The sequence below is a fragment of the Balaenoptera musculus genome, chromosome 5 (genome assembly GCF_009873245.2).
Source record: "Balaenoptera musculus isolate JJ_BM4_2016_0621 chromosome 5, mBalMus1.pri.v3, whole genome shotgun sequence".
In the NCBI taxonomy this organism is placed as follows: Eukaryota; Metazoa; Chordata; class Mammalia; order Artiodactyla; family Balaenopteridae; genus Balaenoptera; species Balaenoptera musculus.
Window position 1 is genome coordinate 118,103,172 of NC_045789.1, and position 27,096 is coordinate 118,130,267.

Genomic DNA, 27,096 nt, shown 5'->3' on the forward strand with positions numbered 1-27,096 from the left:
GGGCTCTATAGTAAAACAGTAGAATTCCTTTACGAATTTCTCCATGGAAATTATTTCTTGCAAGTGAACTATGGAAAGCCACCAAATTTGAAGTTACATTCTCTGAGGATAACCTCAAGTCCAGCCATTCTGTTTTTAAATAATGGTATATTTTAATATATTATCGTTATTAACAGTTTTATAATCTCTACATTTTCCCCACTCCATGATGGGTAATCCTAGGTTAAAGGTACACTTGAAATGTGCTACTGGAGAAAGAAAAATCTCCAAAAGAACAGGAATAATCTTTATCAATTTTTTCAGAAAAAAAATTGGCATCATTGTTTCCGTTACTCCAGAAACAATTCAACTGCAAACAGATGATCTAGTAGTAGAGTCAAAGCTTTTAACTTTAAACCAGCAGCAACCGACCAGTTTCATTTCTTCCCTTAATAGGCAACAGATCTTTGACTTAAGGTCTCTGAATCCAGTTGTTTTAACATTAGCAAATAAACTTCCTGAGAGGACACTAACTGTACCTGTTCTTCTTCAACAATCCTTCCAAAGTATGAGACACTCCAGAGACAAAGTATGGAAACACTCCACGTTTCCAGAGCTCCAAAACAAGTAGTAAAACTAGGGAGTAAAGTGGTCTCGGTTGGACTATATCCAGGTGCACCTGGGGGGCTTTGTATAAAGTAAACACGTGTGCTCTGAAACAGGACTGATACTGGAATTTACTGGAGTGGCAAGTCCTCTGAATAATAAAGAGAACTGACTAATACAGATTTAAGAGTTGCTTTTGTGATTATCAACAGGAGATGAAAGAATGGATGGCTACTTTAATCTCTCTGGACAGCACAGAAAGGAATTTTTGTGAAAAGTCCAAGCTAATAACTATGTTTGTTTTAATTTCCTTCTTTACCCAGATTATGAATTTGGCCCCCAGATGTATCTGCACTATTGCTACTGCTGAAGGGTTGCTTTGGGTGGGGTTTCAGATGTCACTGTCGACAAGGAATTAACCAGAAAGTTTTCCCATCTGTTGCTTACTGTCTTCTCTTTAATCCAAATTCTATACTCAGATATTCAATACATAACTATGAAAAATGGCATCTAGCTTTGATGGGGAAGAATATAAAAAAGAAAACAGATGCAAAAATAAATGTGGACATGAGGTTCTACCTTTTTTTTTTGCTTTTTTTTGTGTTTTGTTTTTACAACAGAGAGTCAGGTTTATTTAAAGGATCTTCTAAAATTTCAAATTACTAGATGAGAGAGACAATTTTTTCAAAACTCTTCATACCTATTATTAACTTTTAAATATAAAGAACTCCAAATTTTATAAATTATATTTGTTTATAAAATATAAAAGAATCATTACTGCCATTAGTTCCTGTCAACTTTGATTGTTAATAAATGTCCAAAAAGTATTTAAGCACCCACATTTCATAACTCTATATCCATCTTCATCCATGCAAAAGATAACCCCATTTATACTGACATTTCTTACATATAACATTCTTTTGTTTACACATAATGTAGTGACCCTCAACCCAATATACACACACATTTTGGGGTTCATGCATCTTGTAAAGCCACTAAGCATTTTAATGTTGGCTATAAATATACCACAGTCCCCCAAAATGGCATTGTCAATCTTGGTTGTATGGTTTACTATACAGCATCTAAGTGCCTGGAACATCGTAAGCCTTTACTAGCAGAACGCTGAATGAACAAGTAGGTGTTTGTAACACTTCAGCACCTGAGGACAGCAGGTAACTTACCTGGCTGGCTGCGGACGGACTAGCACAATTCTTCCGGTAACAGGCCAACATGTGGGCGGTCTGATTGACCAGAATTTCCCTGATGACCTTCAAGGGCTGGTGCAGAACTGCTTTAAAAGCTACTTGCACAAAACAATGAAAAGGGCATCAAAGGGTTAGCTCAGAAATTGACCCCTTCAAATAATAATAAAATAAATTGCTCTTCAGACCACTCAGCAAGGGATAACAGCATTTAAAAATGTTCACGCCATTTGTTAATGCTCTCCTCTTGACTAATTATAACTTAGCAAATGAAGAACAATAGCCTACCTATAACAATAGGCAGGTAATTGGTCCAGAATTTTCCTCAGAATATTAGAAACAGAACTCTGCACACACACAGAAAAGAAAGACCAGTTTACTATCTTCTGATGTTCTGAATTCTTATGGGCTGGATTGCTCTTTCTTCTAAACCTTAGTGTAGCATTTCAATTGGGGTTTGGAGCAGGGAGGGGAGAAGAAGCCAGAAAACTCCACCTCAGGCCCCTACCATTTCCTAATTATCTTGGTATGGATAAGCAAATTCACTCTCACGTGAGGGACCATCTTCTATTATCCTCGTGTCCCAGAGGGCACACTCATATACCATAATGAGTCTAAGTATCACCTTCCTCAATTTCAACTCAGTCCCCCTGGGAAAGAAACTTTAAACAAAACTGGATAGCACGGGCCCGACTCACTGCTCTCCTTATTAGTCTAGAGTTAGAAATGCTGATTATTCTCCTTCACCCTCTGCTTTTACAAATTCTGACTTTACCCACCGAAAGGCTGCACCACCGCAGGACCTGTCAGCTGCTAACTCGATTAACCAACGAGGCCTGCCTGCATTGCTAGGCAAGGTATACTGCACCCCAGAATCAGCAGAGTGTTACCTGATTTGGCAAAGAAGTTGACAAGGGCATCAGTCTCGCAGCTCTTATAGAGATCACCCAGCTGGGAGCTGCAGTTCAAGCCCAGGTTGTGAATCCGAAGTCTCCTCTGCCCACTGACGGTCGTGTAAAGCACGGCACACTGCAGAGGCAACATCGAGGGCACGTGTTTTTCTGGTTAACATATTCACCCAAGCTAGCCTGATCTTATTTACATTTACAGAACAGTGTGTACAGCCAAAAGACCTCTAAACTTTCCTACAGGATTTTTTTCTATTATTGCTAAAGACTGAACAACAACACATAAGGGAGGAATAATGACCAGTCATACACTGGGTTCTGATGCAGCATTTCACTGGTTTAAACGTAAGCTTTGATGGGGCTCTTCACATGCAGATATCTGTGTGCCTTTCCACAACTAGTCTACATTTCCTAGCTCAGATGTTATGACCAGGGATTCAGGTGCAGGAATAATACCTGCATGTTCTCATAGTCCTCCTCGAGGCTCACGTCGATTAAAAACGGACAACTAGCTTTGGTGACGTACTTAGGTTTTGTACTAATAATGTATGCATACATTTCAAAAATGCAAACAAGTAACCATTTCCCCAAATAGGTGTGATTTTAAAATAAACATTAGAGTTTTTCCTCAACTTGATGCCAATCTCTCTCCTTTCTTTGAGGGTGATGCTCGTGTCTGAAAACTATGACCATTAGAATTTCTCCTGTTTTAATTCAAAGTCTCCATGGCTTCTAGTTAATCTTACTTGCTACAAAGCCAAATCCTATTGTTACTTGCTTCTGATATGATAACACGTCTCAGCAGTGGTGTCTGGCACACGGCCGTCAGGAATGCAGCAAACCAGTGAGTGAGTGGGTACTGATGCCTGTCATTCTGACCTCAAGTCTGCGGGGCTCTCATGCAAAGACATACATAATCGTTACTTCACATAAATAGCATATATGAATCAGTATGGAGAATATACCATAGAGTGCTCTCATCTAGTGACTTTTGCCTTTGGCGAAATAGAGCTGAATTTCTTTACGGAGAGACTAACACAGTTGATGGCCCTGGAGTCTCCCCCACTGGTCAATGTCAGTAACAAACTACAAAGCAAAAGATGGGAATACATTTTAGATCACCTGGATTAAGGCTCCACTGTCTTCACTGAGTTTGTCATCATGCTTGAACTCCACGGTCACTGCCTTGTCACAGTCAATGGCTGCCATCTCTACGTCGGTGGTGTTGTTCATATAGATGCCACCAAAGAAGTCAGTGGCTCTGAAACCTAAGGATGAGGGAAAAGGGAAATTTTGCTTCTCCTTATCTTACTGTTATTTTCTTTGTTGGCCTGTTAATGAGTTTGAAGAGGAAACAATTATACAACAGAGACCTGAAAAATAATAAAAACGAAAAGTACCTGTGCTGGTACGAACCCTCATAATAGCATCAAATCCTATTTTCTTCTCAATATCATTTCTGAGGTCATTCAAAAATTGTTGGCTGTCCAAGTGCACCTAAAAAATAAAGTATGATCATGCCCACCAGGTGGCAGCAAAATACTTAAAATAACAATTCTTTTTTAAAAAAATCTTGATTAAAACCTACTTTATCCAGAAATCTCAGAAAGGGTCCTGAAAGCTTTTTCAGTGTCATTTCATTTATAATCTTTGGTCTTATCAAACCCCTCATCTAGTTCCTAATATAAATATGTAGCTAGGCAATGAAAAATAACTGCTTTCATCAAAATACAACTAGATGATGAACACTGTCATTTATGTTCGGGGAACACTCGTTCCCCCTCCACATTTCCCTCTGGAGGTACATAACTTAGAGGCGCCCCCCAACCTCTTCTCCTCAGGGGAGGGCAGGTGACATATCCAATTTCTAAGCTTGGGAAAAGGAACTGGGCGGGCGTAGCTCGGCCTCTTCCACATCTTCTTTCTGGGGAAGCAGCCTGCCTGCAGGAAGCCCACGTTTCCTGGCCCTCAATACGGTAGCAGGGGCAGGAGTCCGCAGGGGACGCTTTTGTCTGTGCCGCCTCGTGCCTCGGTGTAAAGTTTGTCTCACTGAGGGGAAAGCGCTAGCAGGCCCACTTGCCCACAGACCTAGGTCCGTTCCAGGGCTGGCATTTTGATCGTCTCTCGACTCTGTCTCTCAGTTCAGGCTTGGAGGGGGCGGGGGGAGTATCATGAACTGACCCCCCCCCCATATCATAACACTTTAAAACAAATATATAGTCACTTTTATAAACAATACCTTAAATATATTTAATATAAAATATCAAGATTTTATATTAAATATATTTCCCCCCAACATGGAAGCTTAACATTGACATTCAACTCTGAGGCTGAATGAGTCAGTCTGTGGCCATACCTTAGGGAGCAGGCAAGCAATTCTTAACCATCTGTCCATCCCTTTCCATCGGACCTAGAATTTACATTTGTCGGCTGCCCACAAGGGGGCACAGCTTTCTCACCCTCAGATCTAAGCACCAAAAGTAAACCAGCAGTGGAAAAACCGAGGCGAACAAATTGCTGGCCTTTACCTGGAAATTGTTGTACTTGTAGAGGGTTCCTCCCGTGAGCTGAGGCACGAGACCCAAGGAGGCCACGTCCACGTACTGACTGGGGAAGAGGAAGAGCGTCACGCAGCAGCCGTGAGCCACGCAGTCCTTGGCCAGAGGGTCGTAGACATTTGTCTGGGGCTGGAAAAGGATCTGAAGAAAAAGATACACAAAGGGAAAAAAGAAAACCACATAATGTTTCTGGTTTCTGTTTTTAATTTCTATTGAATTCTCACTGAAGTTTGTTAAATGAATTTTTTTTCCCCAGTTAAGTGCAGAAGAAGAAGTGAGCCGTGATAATCATCAGCGCAGAGGAGGCCATGTGTCGAGCACCCCGTGCGCCAGGCGTGTGCCGTGTTTGATACACGTATGTGCGCTATGTTCTCTGATTCTCCGACAGCTCTAAGGAAGCTGGCGTTTAGTCCTCCCTTTCACAGACCGAGAAGAGGCAACTTGGTCGGTGTCACGTGGCCGCGGCTGGATGCTCACCTCGCGGTTTATCCTTTCCCCCGACTTGTCCCCTCGGCTACACTGCCAGAGGGGGTCTGAGCAAAGCATATTTTGAGCCCCGGGCACGTCTACTTCATGCCTCAGGAGTGCTGTCACACGGGACCGTCCCCTACAGTTGCCCTCTGCCTTGATCTTCTTTCTGCGTTTCCCCCCATTTCTTCCATTCCCCTAATAGTCTTATCACTCAGTCTCTTACACATACTATACATGAAAAAAGTTTGAGACCTTATCTTATTTCAGACATCAGTTTTTCCAGGAATATACAATTTCCTAAATTATTTACAGTTCAAAATCTTCCTGCAAGATACAATGTCCTGGATTTATACATTACATGTAGCTTCTCCCCCTTTCCTATACAAAGCACACACTCCCTCTCTCTTTATTCCATTTTAAGAACTGACATATGGACTTCAAAGGGCAACTGTTTACAAATACCTTCTCTTTGTCCGTATTAATCAGTTTTTTGTCATCTCTGTTTTTGAGCTTCCCTGGTGCTTCCGCAGTTGGCAAGGAGGAATGGAAGATGAACAGTTTCCCGGGACAGTCAGCTGCCTGGGGGGAAAAAAAAAGAGTCTTGGGTGGGAAGTTTTATTTTAAGGGACTCAGAAAAGTAAAATATAAGTACTTTCTATGAGCCAAGCACTGTATACATCTCATTAATCCTCACAATAACCTTGTGCCTTCTATAGATTGGGAAACTGAGGCTCAGGGAGGCTAAGTGATTTGCCTAAAGTCACACAAGTTGTAAACGAAGGAGCCAATATTTTTTTTTTTGGCCACACTGTGTGGCTTGCAGGATCTTAGTTCCCTTACCAGGGATCGCACCTGAGCCCACAGCAGTGAAAGCACCAGGTCCTAACGACTGGACCGCCAGGGAATTCCCCAAAGAGCCAATATATAAATGTAGGTCTCTATACCATGATGCTTTAAACACCTATTAAAATGATGTGTAAGTAAAAATACTTTCTCATTTAGCCAACAGTAGTCTTTCAGGACCAGGTAAATCCCCTGATGACAGGATTCCCAGGATCATGATGCAATACAAGCTCTTCTTTGAAATCATTAGTAAACACAGATTAAACCTGAAGGGGTACGTCAAGGAAGAATGCACAAGAATGCATCGGTGCTGTGGCAACTGCAGACACAAGGAACCAGCTACCAGGCAAGATGACAAAAGGAAAAAATGCGGGATCAACATCACACTATCTGTAGTCCCTGGGAAGCAACAAAAAGCCCAGGGAGGCTCCATGAAAGTCAAATCAGCATTAAAAATATTTAAAATCTTATTTAAGGAGCTAATAAGTAACCTACAAGCAAAATTTACTGAAATTAAATGATTCAATATATTGCCCCTCCTCTCTCCAAACCACCCAGGCACACTGTTGCCTTGAAATAATTTCAAGGCAACTGTTCTGATCACATAGGTGGCTTTTCTCCTTAAGACTCCTGAAGGCTTTCCATTACAGGATAAAGTCCACATTTCTTTATTTGGGTGGGAGCAGGAAGGCCGGGAAACAGTGAGATGTGCTGCTACCAACGTTCGCTGTGTGCAGCCCTGCACCAGACCCTTCGCGCACATTTCTTATTTAATACTCACAACCTGGTGACGAAGGTAGTATTGTCTGCGTGTTAAGGATAGGAAAACTGAGGCTCATCCAATTCGGCGAGCTCACACAGCCCGTGAACAACAGTTTTGAGGCCCTTTGGAGTTTAGTCTGAATCTGTCTTTCCAGTCTAATCTTCTCGCCCCTGACCATCCCCTGCGCTGGAAGTTGCAGCCACACAACCTTCTTGCTTTCCTGGAATACACCACGTGCTTTACACACCTCCGTATTTGTTCCCTCTGCCTGGAATCCATCTTTCCCTTTCCTTGGCCTGGAGCTGTTGTTTGCAAAGATGCGGTTTAGCGGCACACACTTGTGTGCCTGGGTCAGCTGCAAGAATGTGAAATCATTTGCCACTAATAATAAGGTACTTGGGTTTGTGAATAAGTTCCTTAAAAAACAAATGAAGGTGTTTAAAAAAAAAATCATCTGAAAAGCATTTGTACAGTAAAATGTATAATGAAGCTTTGACAACCAGATTGTGCTAGTAAAAAATTTTTTAAAACAGAAAAAAAAAAAAAACAAATGAAGAGAATTCAAGGCTAGCCCTGTGTTAATGTGTCTCACCGAGTGACACTGTGATATGCTTTGTGGAGTGGGTCCCAGCTGACACCCTGGGAAGGGTGTGTAACCCATGCCCCATCTTGTCTTTGCTGTGTGGCCAGTAGTGAGCAGTGACTTTATTGTTGCCCGAGTCTTTTACTGAAAACTACTGATACATAACAGCATTAATAAAAAGGAAGGCAAGGCTGAATGAAGAGCATGGGCAGTGACTGTGTGTATATGTGTATACACACCACATAGGAGAAAGATGTTTTCAACACTTTGGCCAACAAAGGCAGCAGTTCCAATGACCAAACCCAAGTAAAATTTCCAGTAATATTGATAATAACACGTTAAATTTTTTGCAATTCTATGACTAAATTTTTTTCATTTCTATCACTTTTACTATTATAAAAGTACTTTTTATTTTATTCCAAGTAGCAGAAAAGGTATAAAACTTTTCTTAAAAGTCTATCTTTTCCCTGACTTTTCGTGCCTCGCCTGCCCAATTCCCCTAAAGAATTCATTGTCAAAAATTCTTCTATCCATCTAGATCTTCTCTACTCACAGATGCATTGTAACTTTATACCACAGTAGTTAAGAGCATGGGTCCTAGTTCCTAACTGCATGGGTTAGAATCCCAGCCATTTTATCAGCTAAGTGACACTGGGCAAAATGTTTAACTTCTCTGAGCCTCAGCTACCTAATTATATGACACAGGAAAAATAGTAACTACAAAATACTGTTGAGAGAATTCAATGACCCAGGACATGGTGTTAATCATAATTACACATACATGATTGCCTAGTTAATATTACCTATGGAGTAAAATTCTGAAGGAAAAAAAAAATAAAGTACAATATTGAAAGAAATAAAGAAGCCATATTTATCTTTTTTCCTAATGGCTATTAATTTCAGATTTATTATTTCATTAATCACATCCTTATAAAATCTTTTATGAGTAGCAATAAAAGAAAGAGCTCCTATGGCATTATATGCTTTATAATCCCTACAAAATTTATCTTTTTACCAAAATCTGACTGTGCCCACATGAGCGCATCATGTAGGATTAGATGAATGACATGTCATTCTTATTATGGTGGAAACAGGTTGAGAAAGGCTGGCCTGGAGAACCCATTGTTCTAAATTCAGCTCCAATGTCCTTTCCTCTGAGAGATGTGTTATTATCCCCCTCGGTAGAGCTGGTTGCCTCTATCTCTATGTCCCTACTCTGCTTTGTAGATAAGACTTTTCTAGAATTAATGACACTGTGTTACAACTTTAGGTATTCTACTGTCTTCCATGGATCACAGGCTCCATGAAAAAGGAAGGACCTTGATTTTTCTACAATGTGTTTCTCCAAGCCCCCTGCCCAGGGTCTGGTGCCTTTCACTCTATAGATATTCCATAAATTTTTGTGGAAGGAATGTGGTGATGCATCACCTTGAAACCAAATTTAAGCATATATTAAGACAACTGAAAGACAAATTCCCCCCACCTAATGATATATTTGAAGCATAACCACTAAAAGCCATTTCCCTCCAACATTTTGCCAAACTCTATTTATCTAGTTTTATGGGGGAAGTAAGAGCTAACTCAGAAAACTGTTCTGAGGCCAACTTAAAAGACAATGCCAGAAATTCACATATAGTTGAGTTATGAGTGTCAGATTTTGAAAGAGATGCAGATTTTGGAAGACTATGTGGAAAAAAAGACACTAAGAGTACAAGAGGCTGTGGACACGGAAGCATGTACAACAGAAAATAGGGAATGGAAACCTTTAGTTGGATAGTTCAAGGGCTTTTGAGAAAGTATGCATCAGAAGTTACCAAACAGTCCCTCTTTATCTTTGTGACAAATTAGCACATGTTTTATGTTAGTTTTTGTCTACTCTCTTTGCTTCAAAAAGTTTATTACAACTAATTATATATAGATTTTACTTGGCATCTAGCTGATAGAAAGTAAAGCTATAATTCAAATGGGGGAGTCCAGTTCTAAAATGTCTCCACTTGGACACAAATAAGAAACATTGCACTCTGATGCTCTTTCAGTTTCTCCTCCCCTCCACAGAGAATGAGACTCTCAGCTCTGGCCTCTCGTGCAGAACACCCTGAGCTACTCGGCTGACCTGCAGCGGTCCCGGACTTCCCAAAGTTACTCTTTGCTTGCCTCCCCCACCCCCTTTATTTTTGGGAACACAAGCAATGAACATCACACATGGTATTACGGAGTTACATCTCTTCTACATACTATGAGCAACTTAGAAGCAGGGACAGTAGTCCTCAAGTTGTCTTACAAAACACAGGCATTTAATCCATCTTTGTTGATTGAAAGAAAAGTGAATGAATGATGTGGTCTCTTCAATATTTAGATATTACCCTGCAAATTCTCAAAAATGTTAGCTCTTAGCCTAATAATGACCTCAGGCAAGAATTTTAGTACCCATGTATATATTACACAAATTTAAGTCTTACTGATTTTTAGCTACATGGGACCTGAAAAGATGATGAAATGATGTGACGGTCAGAGGCAGCTAAGCTATCATACACACATCAGACATTTACACACACACACACACACACACACACACACTTTTATCTTATTTGGAATTTTTTTTCCTTCATCCAAACCTGAAAAAGTTGCTATGAGGCAGAAAGTATCGAATTGTACTACAGCAGCTTCTGCTCTTATACAACGAATTATAATCACCCAGAATCTTCTTGGAAGATGCAGAAGAAACCTTTTTCATTAAGGTTATTTATGGCAACGGTCTATTTATAAAAAAAAGTTTTGAGGAAACAGATGATTAAAGGCACATATACAATAGAAATACTAAGGCAAATGTAAAGAACTGGAAATCAGTAAGAAGGTCAGGGAAAAGAAGTCGTTATATTAGAATATCTACCCTAAGTAGTATCTTAGTAGTTAAAGCTAAAAGAAACATTATGAGTTAGACTGCTTATAGCAACCGACTCTAGGAAACCAGCTAGTGAATCTTTCTCCATGTAAGAGATTGAATCATGCAATAATGTCTCCAGTTAATGTTCTACACAAGAAAGAACTTTCTTCATAGTGTTCTTTCTTAATTTAACCATTAATTAACAGCTTAGGGCAAGACATTAAATCATAGTTAAACAAAAGCGTTCTTAGTGCAAGTGTAATGTGAAGTTGTACGGGTCAGGTATGCAATTTTCTCGTGAGTTAACTTAACGTAAGGCTATTCCAAGAGCTTGCAGAATGAATAACAATTCTTTTTTTTTTTTAATAGTAATCTTTTATTTATTTATTTATTTTTATATTTATTTTTGGCTGTGTTGGGTCTTTGTTTCTGTGCAAGGGCTTTCTCTAGTTGCAGCAAGCGGGGGCCACTCTTCATCGCGGTGCGCGGGCCTCTCACTATCGCGGCCTCTCTTGTTGCGGAGCACAGGCTCCAGACGCGCAGGCTCAGTAGTTGTGGCTCACGGGCCTAGTTGCTCCACGGCATGTGGGATCTTCCCAGACCAGGGCTCGAACCCGTGTCCCCTGCATTAGCAGGCAAATTCTCAACCACTGCGCCACCAGGGAAGCCCTGAATAACAATTCTTTATGCTGGTGGTTCCCAAATATGGATAATCAGCAGAGCAAACTGGGGAGCTAATGAATCAGGATCTCTGGAAGTGGGGCCAGAGATCTGCATTTTAAAAAAGTTCCCGCCCTTTAATACGTGACTCCACGACTTGGGGCATGCCTGCCTTCCCGGTCTTCTGCAGCCCTGGAGTCTGTGTGAAGACGGGCTGGGAGAGCAATCTGCCAGCAGGCACAGGGCAGTAAGCACCACTAACATTATGTCCAACAGTGTCATTTTATAAAGGTAGCTCCTTATCTTCATATAAAGACAGTTCTTGGGGCTTCCCTGGCGGCGCAGTGGTTAAGAATCCACCTGCCAATGCAGGGGACACAGGTTTGAGCCCTGGTCTGGGAAGATCCCACATGCCACGGAGCAACTAAGCCCGTGCGCCACAACTACTGAGCCTGCGCTCTAGAGCCCGCGAGCCATAACTACTGAACATGTGTGCCACAACTACTGAAGCCTGCGCGCCTAGAGCCCGTGCTCTGCAACAAGAGAAGCCACCACAATGAGAAGCCTGCACACCACAATGAAGAGTAGCCCCCTCTATCCGCAACTAGAGAAAGCCCGCGCGCGGCAACAAAGACCCAACCCAGCCAAAAATAAATAAATAAAATAAATTTATAAAAGAAAAAAAGCTATAAAAGAAGTCCTTTACCTTCTCTAAAGGGAGTTCATTCTACTTTGTAAGAATAATGCTACTTATTTACTTTGATATTTGTAAAGTTATTCTGATTAGTTATATTTAGATATTAGTTTCTTCTCATCTTTAAACTTCAGTGTAAAAGTACATGCTACTCTAACATTAAAATTGCAAGTATAACAAAAAATAACATGCAAAAGACATGAAAGTAGATTGGCTGAAATGCACTGGCCTCTGGCAAATGACAGGCAGCTGAGAACACTGACAGCACAGTTATCAGGGTGCTGAGCAACCTCGAAGAACATCATGCTTAATAAGAACACGGTGGTTTTCAGTCATGTATCATAATATCACATTTTAGATATGTGGAATGCAGGTACACAAGTTGCTTTATATATTTTTTTCTTTCACAGCTGCTAAGCAGCCTCTAGACCTCTTGTGGACTGCCAGTGTGGAACCCATTGTGACAAGACAGTATTGCTCCCTTTTAGAAAAGATATATTGGTTTGAGCTGGGATTCTGGATGCATGTTTTAATGAAGCCTGTATATTCTTTCATGGATGAAACTTCCTGTGTGTGTGTGTGCGTGTGCATGTGCCTGTCTTCTTTAAAATTTACTTACTAGCAACTAAAGAAGACCCATGCCGCGCTCTTCTTTCCACTCTACTGTCTTAACTAATGATTTATTGGCTTATGAATATCCACTCATCTTTCAGACATGAGCACGTGAATACAGTGTTACTCCCAGTACTAACTTCTCAGAGTAGAAAGGCTTGTAGCGTCATATATAACTTATCACGTATCAGGAAACTTACATATGAATTTCTAGACACCTTATTGGAGGAGAGAACAACAATTGTAAAACTCTTTCAAATTGAAACAGAAGATATTTGTCCTTAGCAATGTGGAATAAAATAGGAATTCCCAAGTCTTTCTGTAGCCCAAACAATGATCACTGCTGGCTTCCATGGGATGAAACTTAACATCTCCAAATCGCTTTCTGATGTAAAATTTATCTTTAATTTCATGTTAAATTAACTTGTATTGAGGCTTTTTGAGGGATATCTACAAGTTTTTGATCCCATGAGTGAATACTCTGAAGACCAAAGAACCCAGGCAAGAATCACTATACTGGAACCAGACTATAATGTTTGGTCATAAAATTTATGTGGAAGTATCTCATAAACTTAATTCTGTAGGGTTGTTGTTGCTGTTTGTTATTACTGCTAGCCATTTTATCTTAAAAGATAATTTAAATGTAACTTTAATAATAAAATTTAAAAATCAATTTTAGGAACTAGCTGTCTGGGCCAAAGTGGTTTGACTCTTGTGCTAAGGTAATAATGATTAAGAGTAAGCACTTTCCAACCATTCTGCCATCCTCAGATTAATGTCTTTATTACTATGGAAACGACCAGAGTCACTTGGGCTCAGCTTCCCAACCAGAGAGTCGGCCAACCCCACTCTGCTTCTGGCATTCAGCAAGGCCCCAGGCAGCATTCCCTTCTGTCACTGACTGTCATGACCTTGCCCTTGCATGTTTGAAAACCCCAAGGAAGGAGAGAGATGGAGATTTTTCTTTTCGTATCTGGTAGTTCAGATATTGTTGAAATAATTTAAAAATAGATCATATAAAGTTCACATAAAAGCCAAAAGGAGGAGCTAAACTGGAAACCCCGACAAAATCAGTTGCTCAGATGCTAACAGCGCTGGAATGTAAACGCTGGGAGCAAGCCGTGGTTTGGGCCGTTTCCTCCTGAGATTTGCAGGGAAGTTTGAACAGCCTCTAGCAACCTGCATGTTTTTTTTTGTTTTTTTTTTTAAACATCTTTATTGGAGTATAATTGCTTTACAATGGAGTGTTAGTTTCTGCTTTATAACAAAGTGAATCAGTTATACATATACATATGTTCCCGTATCTCTTCCCTCTTGCGTCTCCCTCCCTCCCACCCTCCCTATCCCACCCCTCTAGGTGGTCACAAAGCACCGAGCTGCATGTTTTAATGAAGGCTGTATCTTCTTTCATGGATGAAACTTCCTCTGTGTGTGTGTGTGTGTGTGTGTTTTTAGAATTTATTTACTAGCAACTAAAAGGGCCTTCTTCTCACCTTTAATGCTTCCATGCCAGCCCGGATGACAGGAGCAAAGACGGTCTCATTTTCATTAGAGTCTGCAAACATCTCTGGAATCTGGTCCAATAAACTGCAAGAAATGAAGGAGCAAAAGGTTTTAAATATTTAGCATATTTGTAATAAACATCAGGAAATAAATCATGAACACTTCAGGCCTAAATACATATGGTGTTTTTTTTACACTGAACACCTGTGGGTGAATTTCAGAGGTCATTCCTCAAGGAATGATATCCTGGCATGATTTGGCACCAAAATTTATGATTTGGTTGGAACATTTACAGAATCACACTCTTTACAGATTTTTTTCCTATTTACTACATTTCTGATCTCTTAGACTATAAATTATGGAACAGTGGCTATATCATCACCAAATACTCTCATGCACACTCAGGAAATAACTCCCTTGCGTTGCCTTCCAGCAAAGAGAAGGGACTGGTAGGGTTGAGTATGTGTACTAAAAAAAATTCCTCCTTTTAGATACCAGTCTGCAATGAAAAGAGACAGAACTAACATAAATAATAGACTTTTATAATCCATGTCTTAAAACCCCCTTGCTAATGACAAGACAAAATATGTGTGATTGAATCAAAACATTACAAAAGAGAAAGACAAATATCATATGATATCACTTGCATGTGGAATCTAAAAAAATGGTACAAATGAACCTATTTACAAAACAAAAATAGTCACAGATGTAGAAAACAAACTTATGGTTACCAAGGGGGGAAAGAGGTGGGGAGGGGTAACTGGGAGATTGGGATGGACATATACACACTACTATGTATAAAATAGACAGCTAATCAGGACCTACTGCATAGCACAGGGACCTCTACTCAGTGCTCTGTAATGACCTACATGGGAACAGAATCTAAAAAAGAATGGATACAGGTATATGTATAACTGATTCCCTCTGCTGTACGGCAGAAACTAACACACCATTGTAAACCAACTCTACGCCAATAAAGATTAATTTTAAAAGAACAGACAACTGATTAGGATCTAAATTATAAAGCACTCGATATTTACTTGTGAATCACAGACTGGGATTCTTGATAGCTGACAAGGAAACCATCCAACAGAGGGACAAAGACCTCGCTGACGTCCGTCACCACCATCATCTGGGGCCGTGCCAAAGTGCTCTTTACGTTAAAGAAATGGAGGACTTTGTTGTACGTGATGAAACCAACTCGAAGTGAGGAAGTCTCTTCCTGACCTTCCCTGTGAGAGACAAAGAAAGGGTTTGACGTTCTTCCATAAAGTCCTGAGAGAGCGGCTTCTATGAGAAATTCAGTAAGAATACATTCTATAAAATATACAGAAGACATGTTTAAAGGTTTGGTCTTAATTATCGTTTACAGGATATAGATATTACTGAGTCACAGTGGTAGGGGATGGGAGATACTACAAAACTAACTTAAGTTGATTTTTAAAAAAATTCTCAAAAATCTAGGTAACAAACCGAATAGATATTATGAAAACATTTGCTCATATTTTTCTACTATATTTATTCTAACCATAGCAATTACAAGGTGCTTTTTTCTCCCCCCCACAAACAAGCTAGGTTTATTACAGTCTTTAGAAACAAAGCTCTCAGAAGTCACCAGAAGGTCAGAGTAACAAATGGCATATCTGAAGCAAGAGAAAGGCATATTCAGATTACAAACAGGACAGCTATTTTTATCAAGAAAGGACTTGCTCCTCCTGTGTGATTCTTTTTTTACACATTCTCAAGACTCTCAATAGGAAATGGGCTAGATTTTGAAAGCTATATACCATATAAACATATAGTGTAAATACTAAAATAAATCACATATACGAATTGACAATGTAATTCTTATTAGGTAACCATTTGTAATGGTCATGGCTAGAGAATAAAAGCAATAAAATCTCCAAAACTGTAACAAAAAGTAAAAAAAATTTTTTTTAGTAAAAACTTTTTTGAGGAATTCCAGGACAAGGCCTTAATGTTCCTGAAAGGAGTATAAAGGCATGAATATTGCTGTTCAAGTTTATATTAAGTATATTCAGAGTTGAGTGGTCTAGACTCTAGTTTTTATTCTCACTGTCTCTCCTTCCCCCTTCCTCCTTCCACACGCCCTCCTAAAAAAACACACCTAGACACTAATGATGCTCTTACGCATTTTCAGCAGCGGATATAACATAGCGCCGAGTGGCTACATGAAAGCCATTTTCTTTGACCCTTAGATATCAGTAAAACTTATTTTGCTTCGGGGACAACTTCTGTGAAAAAGAACCTAGTCTGCTCAGTTTCTACATTTTGCACATGGCCTAAAGAGTTACTTGAGGGCTTCCCTGGTGGCGCAGTGGTTGGGAGTCTGCCTGCCAATGCAGGGGACACGGGTTCGAGCCCTGGTCTGGGAAGATCCCACATGCCGCGGAGCAACTAGGCCCGTGAGCCACAACTACTGAGCCTGCGCGTCTGGAGCTTGTGCTCCGCAACAGGAGAAGCCGCGACAGTGAGAGGCCCACGCACAGCGATGAAGAGTGGCCCCCGCTCGCCGCAACTAGAGAAAGTCCTTGCACAGAAACGAAGACCCAACACAGCCATAAAAATAAATAAATTAATTAAAAAAAAACAATTAAACACTTCAAGCAGAAAACCATGTTTAAAAAAAAAAAAAAGAGTTACTTGAGTACAAGAGAAAGGACAGTGGAAGTGTCTGAAGTTCCCACCAAAGACTTCCCAATTTCCTTGATGTTTCAGCAGAGTACAGGCCGACAAACTATTCACTTTAAACTCTGTTCTATTTCTTCTCTACTTACGTTGCTAACTGAGGACATTTGCTCTCCACTGTGGCCTTGATAAATGGCTGGGCAGTTTAAATAGATCCTCATAATCCCAAAAGTACTTGGAAAATGTTTACATTTTGGACTCTTGCAACATTTTTAGAAATGGGAATCCTTATCCTTTGTAACTACACATACACAGACTTGACACACATACACACACACACACACACACATCCCCTCCACAATCAAAACTGTATGACTTTACGCAACCAACGACCATACTATACTGTATCCGTGTTCCCCGTCCCGCTCCCTATTTACTAGAATTTTACTCTTCAAGGCCAAGCACAAATCCTCCTTCTGTGAAGCCTCCCCTGATGCTACCAACCGGAAGTTACTTCCTCTTCCTAAATTTCTACAACTCGTTCACATTTGGCTCTTGGTAGAAAGTGCCTTTTAGTTAACATTTCAGGAATCCCTGACAATAAACCAATAAAGGGCAGGGCTCAAGGCTTACACTCTCTGCTCCTGGAGGGTCTAGTACAACGTGGAGAATACAGGTCTCGTTGAGGATGACTGCCATGATGTGGGACACTGTCTGGGATGGCAAGTTAGAACCCAAACTGATAAACTACTTGTGTGTATCCCTTCTCAGCTCCAGTGGAGTGATGTCGCCTTGGTAGTTTAAAATCAGCCCAGCTGGAAGTATTTATACCACAGCAATGAGCAAACACTACAAATCAAGGCTTTATTTATTTGAGAGCCAGTTTTCCAGCACACCACTGGTTAAGCTCCTGTTTCCCAGTAAACCTTTTATTACAAAGGGTGAAAAATGTCCAGCAAATCATGAAGGGGATTTATTCCTTTTAATAGTTAATTTGGAGTCAACCAAGGCAAAAGACCCAAAAGAAAAATTACAGAGAAGAATCTGGATTGCTATTCCCCATTGGCTTTGGACATTTTTAGTGATGGGAAAAGAGTATCCTGGGATTCATAGGGTTCACTTAAAATCTAATTAACATTTTTTGTAAACATCTAATCAGGACATCTCACATTATTACAAAATAGTAGTAGTGTTTCCATTGGAACAACTCTTTTTAAATTTGAGAAACAAAGAACTATCCTAAAATTGTCTTTTTCAACAGTATAGCTGCCCTGTTAAATCATATCCAGGAGAAACAAAACCTCAGTCTCTCCTTCATTTGATTCTACACAAATTTTGTAAAGTTATACAAGGGATATCTTACTAAAGAACATGTTTTGTTCCATTTTTCAATGACCCCTTCCCTCAACAGTTGCCCCTATTATTATAATGGAATGAATCTGACAGAGCAACACTGAAGATATTAGTAACTGGAAGAACCAGAATATTCCAAAATCAAGCATTTTGAACATCTTAGCTACAGCAGCATTAAAAACAAACAACCAGAAAAAAGTCCGAGAGTTTGATCTGAGGAACGAGTGAAGCACTTCAAATCTTTTCTTTCCTGTTCCAGAGAAGTCAGACAGAAAAGTCTGGCAACCTGGCAATATCAAAGATGCAAATTCAAAGTTAAAGAGTAGGAATGGGCTTTCCCTTTTCAAAAGATTAGCTGAGAGATGAACATACGTTAGATATTAATCAAGACTTATATACTATGCTTTAAAAAGACTGCTTTAGTTCACAGAGGTAAATCAAATTGATGGCAATCTTACCATCGAAAATATAAAGTTATACATACACGCAGCCCAGAATAAATTTCAGGGGAGAAAAGAAAAAACAGATTTGTTTTAAAAGATAAAGAAAGAGAAGGTATTTTGGCTTGAATAAAAGCTTTCAAGAGAGTTACTTGAAAAGTGGCGGGGAATAGCCAGCAGTATTCTCCCCCCGCTCCGCATCTCTTGCCAAAGCCACACTTCTGCTCCAATGGGATATAAAGGTCATGATGACACCTAACAGTGTGATTTCATAACTTGCATCAACAGGTTACAAGCTTCATATCACCAGTGTGTTGAAAAGAAACAAGGGGTTGGTGAAGTGACTATGAAAATAGGTTATGAGGAACTAATTTGAACCAGTTTGAAAAAAGAGAGAGAGAGAGAGAGAGGCCACTTCCAGAAATTAGAGTAGTTTGCTTTCATACAACTCAAGTTCAAAATTCAGATGTAGTGTTAAAGCAGCCCTGGGGGAGGTCTGTGATCAAATATGCCGTTTTAGGCAGAAAGTCCATACTTGTCAAGTGTCCCTGAGAATGAGGTCACAGAAACTATAGTCACAACAGTCGGCAGGCGTCAGAGGCCTTTCTTTTGCCCCATCTTCAACTTGCTCCCAGCTCATTCTTCACTGTAGGATTCAGTTTGAAATCACCTCAATGTTTTTTAAACATCCCCACTGCTTTTCCAAACCATCCTTGAGAATATTATGACTTCAGCTTCATGGATACAAACAAAACTACTCCTGGGAGGTCCAGAGTTCGCTCAACTGAGCCTCACAGGCACCAAAGCACCCGCCACGTGTGGAACAAATACAGAGGAGTGGGCACCCGGGGACCTGGGGAGACCTAGGGGCTGCGGACAACTCGCCCCTCAAAGCATCCCCTTTCAGAACAGAGGTTGCTTCTGTTCAGAACACAGGGAGGGGTGGAAGATGTTAAGACCGGAGCAGATACTAGGTTTCAGACAATCTTTTCTAGCCTCTTTTATTTTCTTAAGCATGTCATCTTCTCATAAAGGAAAGCTTTCTCCCTGCTCACAAGTCTTCTTACTAGATGCTAGTTCCCATCCTAAACAACTAGTTTGTACACGATAAAACATAGTCATGTTTGCTAATGTACCTTTCCACCTTTCCTTTTATGCACTGCCCCCTGCAACAGCAGGACAAATGATGTACCCTGTGCCCTTAAGTTACAGGACATAGAGGCAGGAAAGCTGCAGAGGGGTTAGACAGGGTACTATAAGGGCAAAAGGGAATTTGGCCAAAAAGCCCCGGGGCCTGCCATGAGACAACAGTTCAGTTTCCTGGCATCCCTTAGAACTCTCTACCACACCCAGCAACTACCCGTTTCTGCTGGAAAATCAGCGTTTTTGAAAAGCAAATAACAGACTTCCAAGGTCTTTTCCACCACACTGCTGGGATTCTCCTTATAATTTAGAATGGATTTTTGAATGTTGTTTACCATGGCATTATTTCTTATCAGTTGTGTTTCTTTTGCTTTGTACAAAAGATTACTCTGACTTTTTAAGGATTTTTGATGCTGTTTGTAATTGTTTATAAATTATAAACAATTATCCGATGTCCCCATTAGCAAAAGAGACCAATGGGCCATTCGGCACTTGTTTTCTGGCCAATATACTAATTCAGCAATATTGTATAAGTTACAAAAAGAATGGCAGTTCCCTTACTTTGGAAGTTTTTCCAGCACAGTCTTCAGTTCTTCACATATGAGCTTCACAAGTCCATTCTTAATGTTACTATATGAAACATCAATCATGAAGATAAAGGCTGGTGGGTTGGGAGGCTTATTCTTCTACAAGAAAGCAAACAAATCACACACATATAATTATAATGTACATACATTTCATAATCAAATTAAAACACCCAGAAACTCTTTAAGGTCATCAGACAGCTCATTTAATATAACATGTGTGGAATTAAATCATTTTCTGGAACAGTCTCTGATGCTATAAAAAAGATAAAAGCTGTTTATTTTCCAGGCTATGACCTGGGTCCCACTATTGAATTAGACAGGATTACGAGAGTTAGCAGAGAAAGGCTCAGAAGACCTTATTACCACAATTCCCCAAAGGTGAGTACAGTCTTGTGACGACCTTGCTTAGAACACTCTGCCTTAGGGGAAGCGATATGTCTGGAACCCTGGCAAACTGTGGCCCAAAATAGTATACAAAACTATAATTAGTGTTTGTTTTTGAAACTGAAGTAAAACTTCATTAACTTGTTATCACCATTTTCAACTCTCTTCCTTTATAAGCTCTTCAAAGATATGAAATTAAATACTAAAATATAATTGTATACTTAAAAAATTGTGCTGTATTATTAAATATGTACCTGTTCCTTACATATTTATGGTAAAAAAAAATGAATACTGGGTCTTTTCTCTGTTTAAAACAATCACTATAACATAAAGCAGCTGCTACATAAATGTTTTGTAGCTTTTGGTCCCTTTACTGGCTGGTGTTCAAACAGCTCTCAGGAAGCAATTCTTCAGTTGGATCTTACAGAGTATTTAGAAAATAGAACCACAGGCAAACAACTTTAGTGACTCACACTAGAGTAAAGAATTAAGGTTAATTTAAACTTAATTTTGTGATAAATGAAAAAAATGTTCTAGATTAAATTTTAATTGTTACAGTTATAAAATTAGATGACACTATCTCCAAATTAAGTTACTAATTCATCCTATGTCCACTATAGGGCTAGATGTAATAATAACATTCCTCTAATAAAAGTCTTTCATTTGAAAAAAGGAAAAAAATTGCAGGACTTGAAAATTATCAACCTGAAAACTTCATTGCTTTGCCACATCCAAAATCAGACCAACAAAGAAATGTAAGAACTCTGTTGCTGTCCACATGAGCAATGATTTTTAAAAATTAATTAATTAATTAATTAATTTTTGGCTGTGTTGGGTCTTTGTTGCTGCGCGCGGGCTTTCTCTAGTTGCTGCGAGCGGGGGCTACTCGTCGTTGTGGTGCGCAGGCTTCTCATTGCGGTGGCTTCTCTTGTTGAGGAGCACGGGCCCTAGGTGCGCGGGTTCAGTAGTCGTGGCTCACGGGCTCTAGAGCGCAGGCTCAGTAGTTGTGGCGCAGGGGCTTAGTTGTTCCGTGACATGTGGGATCTTCCTGGACCAGGACTCAAACCTGTGTCCCCTGCACTGGCAGGTGGATTCGTAACCACTGCACCATCAAGGAAGTCCCGTGAGCAATGATTTTTATTGCAAATCATTCCTGATTCCCACCTAATCTAATTCATAACAGAAACTTATGCTGATTTACATAGAATGAAAATAACAATCGTTTCCACTAATTAAACCAAAACCTGTGACCAATCCAAATGTGCCTTACCATTCTTATATTCTCTCCTAAGTTCAGCATCACCAGTTCCCCACTGAATATTTTTGATATCTCCAACCTACACATTTCTACAGAATGCTTCACCGTAACTTGTTTTCTACATATGCAAAACTAATACATCACTCCTCTATAAATAACGTTCTCTTCCAATATCTCTATCAATAACATCACTACACGTCAGCCCAAAGGCTTGAAAACATGAAATTAGATTTGACTATTCCTTTTCTTTCCATCACCAAGTCCCATTGATTTATTCTTTCAAAATGCTTCTTTCACATGTTGTACCCCAGCCCCACTCTTAACCACCCGGAAGTTTGTCATCCTGCACCTAGACAACTGTACTGGCTTCATCCCTGGCTGTCTTAATCGATCACTCTACCCATTCAACCCAGCTGGCTTTGTCCGGCCAACCTTAGCATGTATGAACTCTACAACCTGGTTTACCGTGACATCTTGAAGCTCACACATCTCCTGGCTGCAAACTACAGTGATTTGAAATAAAACCCAGCTCTCATCCTCAGTCTCTCTTATCTCTGCAATTTTCGGCCTGGCAGACCGCTTTCCCTTTTTCAGCTGCCGAGGCACCGTGGTGTCATTTCCTCTCCCACTTTTCTGACTGCTGCTTCTGTTTTTCATTTTGTTATCTTTCTCTGAAGGGTACCCTCTTCTCTTTCCTTATCACATGCTCCATCACAGAATCTCATTTGCTCATTTTTAACCAGCACCTCTCTGTAGGCGACCCCTCAGATTCTCTCCTCATGGTCTGTCTTCTGAGCTCCCGACCAGCATTCCAATCAACCACAGCGCCCCTCCACAGCAAGGTCCCGCCAGCACCTTACACTCAAAATCTCAGAAGTGAAGACAACATTTCTCCCACGATGCTGGCCTTTTCTACAAGGAACTTACAGAAAATATGATCCTCCAGAATGATCTGGGCTTGACGCCTCCTTTCCTCTGTGGAATTGTTCACCTCCCTTACTATCCACACCTGGTTAACCGTGAAGCCCTCAGCAGCTCCTTCTAGCTCCAGTACCCGAATTCAGACCCTCATTTTCATCCTTTTTAAAAATTATTTTTAACTGTGGTAAAATACACAGAATATAATTTACCATCTTAACCATTTTTAAGTGTGCAGTTCAGTGGTTTCAAGTACATTTACGTTGTTGTGCAACCATCACCACCATCCATTTCTAGAACTCTTTCTATCCTGCGGAAACGGAAACTTTGTACCCTTTAAACAGTCATTTACCATTTCCCCCCCTCTCTCCAGCCCTGGGAACCATCATTCTACATTTCTACTTTCTGTCTCTATGAATTGGACTACTCTAGGTACTTCATAAAAGTAAAATCATACAGTATTTGTTGTTTATGTGATTGGCTTATTTCTCTTAGCATAACGTCCTGAACATTCATCCGTGTTGTAGCATATGTCAGAATTTCCTTCCTTTTTAAGGCTTAATAATATTGCATGGTATGTATATACCACATTTTGTTTATCCATTCATCCATCTGTGGATACTTGGGTTGCTTCTACCTTTTGGCTATTGTGACTAATGCTATTATGAACATGGGTGTGAAAATATCTCTTTGAGACTCTCCTTTCAATTATTTTGGGTATATACCCAGAAGGAGAATTGCTGGATCATTTGGTAATTCAGTTTTTAATTTTTTGAGGAATTGTTATATTACCCTCATTTTCTCTTGTTTTGACTACTACATTAACTTCTAATACATACCTCCCTACCTCCAATCTCCCTCCTCTCATTATACAGACTGCTGTCAGAATAAACTATCCAAGGCACAAGAAAGATCCCAAGGCTACTGCCTCTGAGGACAGGACGTTTACTGAGTCCCCAGAGCCAAGCACAGAGCATGGCTCAAGAGAGCGCTCAATACTGTTAGATGAGTGAATAAATGTGTAGATGGATGGATGGATTAATGGAAACAACTCCCTCTTTGCCTTTAATTGTCCTCATGGCCTACTGAATTAGTACAATCCTTCAATGGCCTGGCATTTGAGAGTCCCCATAATACTCATTTAGCAAACATGTATAAAAGCCTAAGAGATCAAAGCTCTGATGCCAAGCCTAGTGGAAAATAAAAGGATAGCCTGTGTCTCAAAACAATTTCCCAGCTTTACTTCCTATTATGCCCCAATACACATTCCTCCAACTAATTTAAGTGTTTGCCATTTTCAAAACATTTTCTATCCAGAAGTCACAATCTAGTGGGCGTGGGCCAAGAAAAGTATTTCCTTGGCTGGAAAAGTATTTCGTTTGGCATAGTGTTTTAAAAAATATTTGAATTTGAATGTGTTTTGGGGGAAGAGGGAATATACTCTCCAACCATCCTAGTCTCTATACTAGGTCCCCATCACTCATCTACAAAGCCCCGCACAGCCCCTGAAGAAATTGGAGTAAGTTGCAAATACCTCTGAGAAACTGCTTCTGCTCAACATTTCGTTTCCCCTTCTCTGCTCGTGGTTTAACCAGCTCAAATGTCACTTACTCTTAGAATCCTTCCTTGATCCACCAAATCATAAATTCTTGCTCATCTGTTTTCTTATGGCACTCTGACTATTCTATTCTTACAGCATTTATCCTATTATTTATATCATAATTATATACTTTAATTATCAGGTCTATGCATGGTAAGGACTTTGAGATCAGGTTCATATTCTTGCTAACCTTGGTATCACTCACAAACACAGCCAAAGTGCCTTGGACATGCTAGGTATATAATAAATGTCAAAGTGAACTAAAATTAAGTGGAGAAACTACATTTTTATTTAGGAAAAAAAAACAGGCTGGCTTGGAATGAGATTTTACCTTTCAGGTACACTTTATATGTAGATAGATATATTCTGTAAACTTCTAAGTGAAAAACTGTCAGTTATTAGACAGAGCTGGGTCTTCTTTTCCAGGGGAACTCCATGGTGATTTTGTAAATACATGCCTACATATCCACAGTGTACTGATAGAGAATAGGGGTTCTGTGGTCATACAGACATGGTTTTCAGTCTGGCTCCATCATTTTCTATATGTATGGCCTGAGGTTGGTACTTAACCTCTCTAAGCCTCAGTTTCCCCACATCATGGTGATAACTCACCACATGAGGTCACTGTGAGAACTAAACGATACAATACATAGAAAGCACTTAGCACAGAGCCTCACACAGAGTGAATGTTCAATGAATGTTAATTTTAAATTAAATAAGCTCTTATTCATCACCCAAACCCCTAAGGCAACTCATTATTATTCTTCATTTATATTTTAAGGTATAATTAAATTTGAAGATATTAAGAGTTCTTTTATTATGAACCTTATTTGGAATAATAAAAGGAAGATTAACCTTACAAAAAACTCTTCAAAATGTACAGTTTTTATTTGGTTCCTTGCCTGCTGTGTGAGCTTTCCCATCAATTAGACATCTGGAACATTTCCAGATAAAAGAGTTTGAAGATACTGAGACTTTTGTTCCCAGAAATAGATTTTTGACTCCCTGCCTAAGTTCCTGCTAAAAAAGCATAAAATCAAGATAATATAGCCTTTTTGGCAGAGAACTGGAAACTCAGAGCATAGTTAGATTTATACTACAGTTGCAAAGATGAGTGAATAAATTTTCCATCACTAGATACAATGGCTTTATTACATTTAATTAGAACTTCAAATGTTTATGTTCTGCCTGGTCATTCTCCTTCAGTCAACAACAGTAAAGGACAAATAAACTGTCCAAAAGTAACTGGTATTTTAGGACATTTTTTCTGTTGTTTTGGTTTTTTTGTTTGTTTTTGCCTGAAATAAATCATTTGTACCAAAAATGTTCTTATGTTTCCCAAAATATGTTCAAATGTTACAGTTAAAACTAATAAAGTGTTAACTCTTCTTTAATAACTAGTTGAAAAACTCATACAAAACACTAAAATAAATGCAAAAGGTATGTTAATTGGAAAACATTTTTAAATCCACTCAGTTGAAAAAACTTCTAGTTAGGAATAATGTTCTTTGTAATTTATATTCAACACAACATGGACTGGTCCCCTAGCAAATATATAGGAAAGACTGTGGGTCAGAGGCTGCTTTCTGAGGACTGGGCACTAGGAGGCATTCATTTTTGGAAAAGGAAGTAAGTCAGAATGATTCTGTTTCTTCAAGTCTACACGCGGTACTTCAGATACAAGCCGAAATCTGAACTAATACTCACGAAGATATTTTCAAATCCCTGAAGAATTTGAAAGATATTCAAGATATCCATAATGATGTCACTATCACTGTGACGCTGGAGAAGGGAAACAGCCAGCCCTGGGAATAAAGACCCACCTGCAAATTCATTCACTCATTCACTCGCTCATTCATTCATTCATCCACATGCATTGATCAACTGCCTACGCTGTGGCAGGCACTATGATAGATGCTGTAAAGACAGCCAGGACAAGATTCTTGTCCCCAAGGATATCAGAATCTAGGAAGAGGGAAAATAGAGGAAGATTTAAATTCTATGGGGATAACTGCTAAAACAGACATATGGACCAAATTATGTGGGAAAAAAATTCAGAAGATTTAGTAAATAACAACCATGATGAAGTCAGAGAAAGTTGTGTGCACACTGACACACACTCACATAAAATAAAATTTCAGCCAGGGATTAGAGAATAAGTAGGAGTTTGCTAGGTGGGGTATGTATAGATGTAACAGGAGGATGGAAAGGTAGCTGGGTCAAAAAAGCATCTTAGATAAAAGCATGGAGTTGTACAGGGGAGTGATGTGTTCAGAGTACATGAGCCAGAATTTTCTACAACTGAAGATGTAGCTAAGGTGGTAGCTAATGGTCTTATAAAGAAACTTAAATTTTTGAATTTAATTTTTTAGATTAAGGTAGTGGGGGGAGTCTCATGGTTACATTTTAAAGCAAGGAAACTGGAGGCCAGGATCCCAGGCTGCTGAAATAGTCTCAGGGAGACTCTCAGAGCCTAAATCACTGCGATGACAGCTGGA

General features: G+C 39.7%; 1 protein-coding gene across 2 annotated transcripts in view; it reads right to left on the bottom strand.

Moving 5' to 3' along the window:
• Positions 1 to 27,096, bottom strand: part of SEC24D (SEC24 homolog D, COPII coat complex component) — a 111,673-nt gene that overhangs the window by 12,807 nt on the left and 71,770 nt on the right. For both annotated transcript variants that reach the window (XM_036852300.1, XM_036852301.1), the window contains exons 11-19: positions 20,413 to 20,537; positions 15,307 to 15,498; positions 14,257 to 14,350; positions 6,187 to 6,303; positions 5,224 to 5,394; positions 4,096 to 4,192; positions 3,818 to 3,963; positions 2,678 to 2,816; positions 1,767 to 1,885 (exon numbers count right to left, since the gene is read on the bottom strand). In XM_036852300.1, the coding sequence (XP_036708195.1) occupies positions 1,767 to 1,885; positions 2,678 to 2,816; positions 3,818 to 3,963; positions 4,096 to 4,192; positions 5,224 to 5,394; positions 6,187 to 6,303; positions 14,257 to 14,350; positions 15,307 to 15,498; positions 20,413 to 20,537 (1,200 nt within the window). The remainder of the gene's footprint in view (positions 1 to 1,766; positions 1,886 to 2,677; positions 2,817 to 3,817; positions 3,964 to 4,095; positions 4,193 to 5,223; positions 5,395 to 6,186; positions 6,304 to 14,256; positions 14,351 to 15,306; positions 15,499 to 20,412; positions 20,538 to 27,096) is intronic.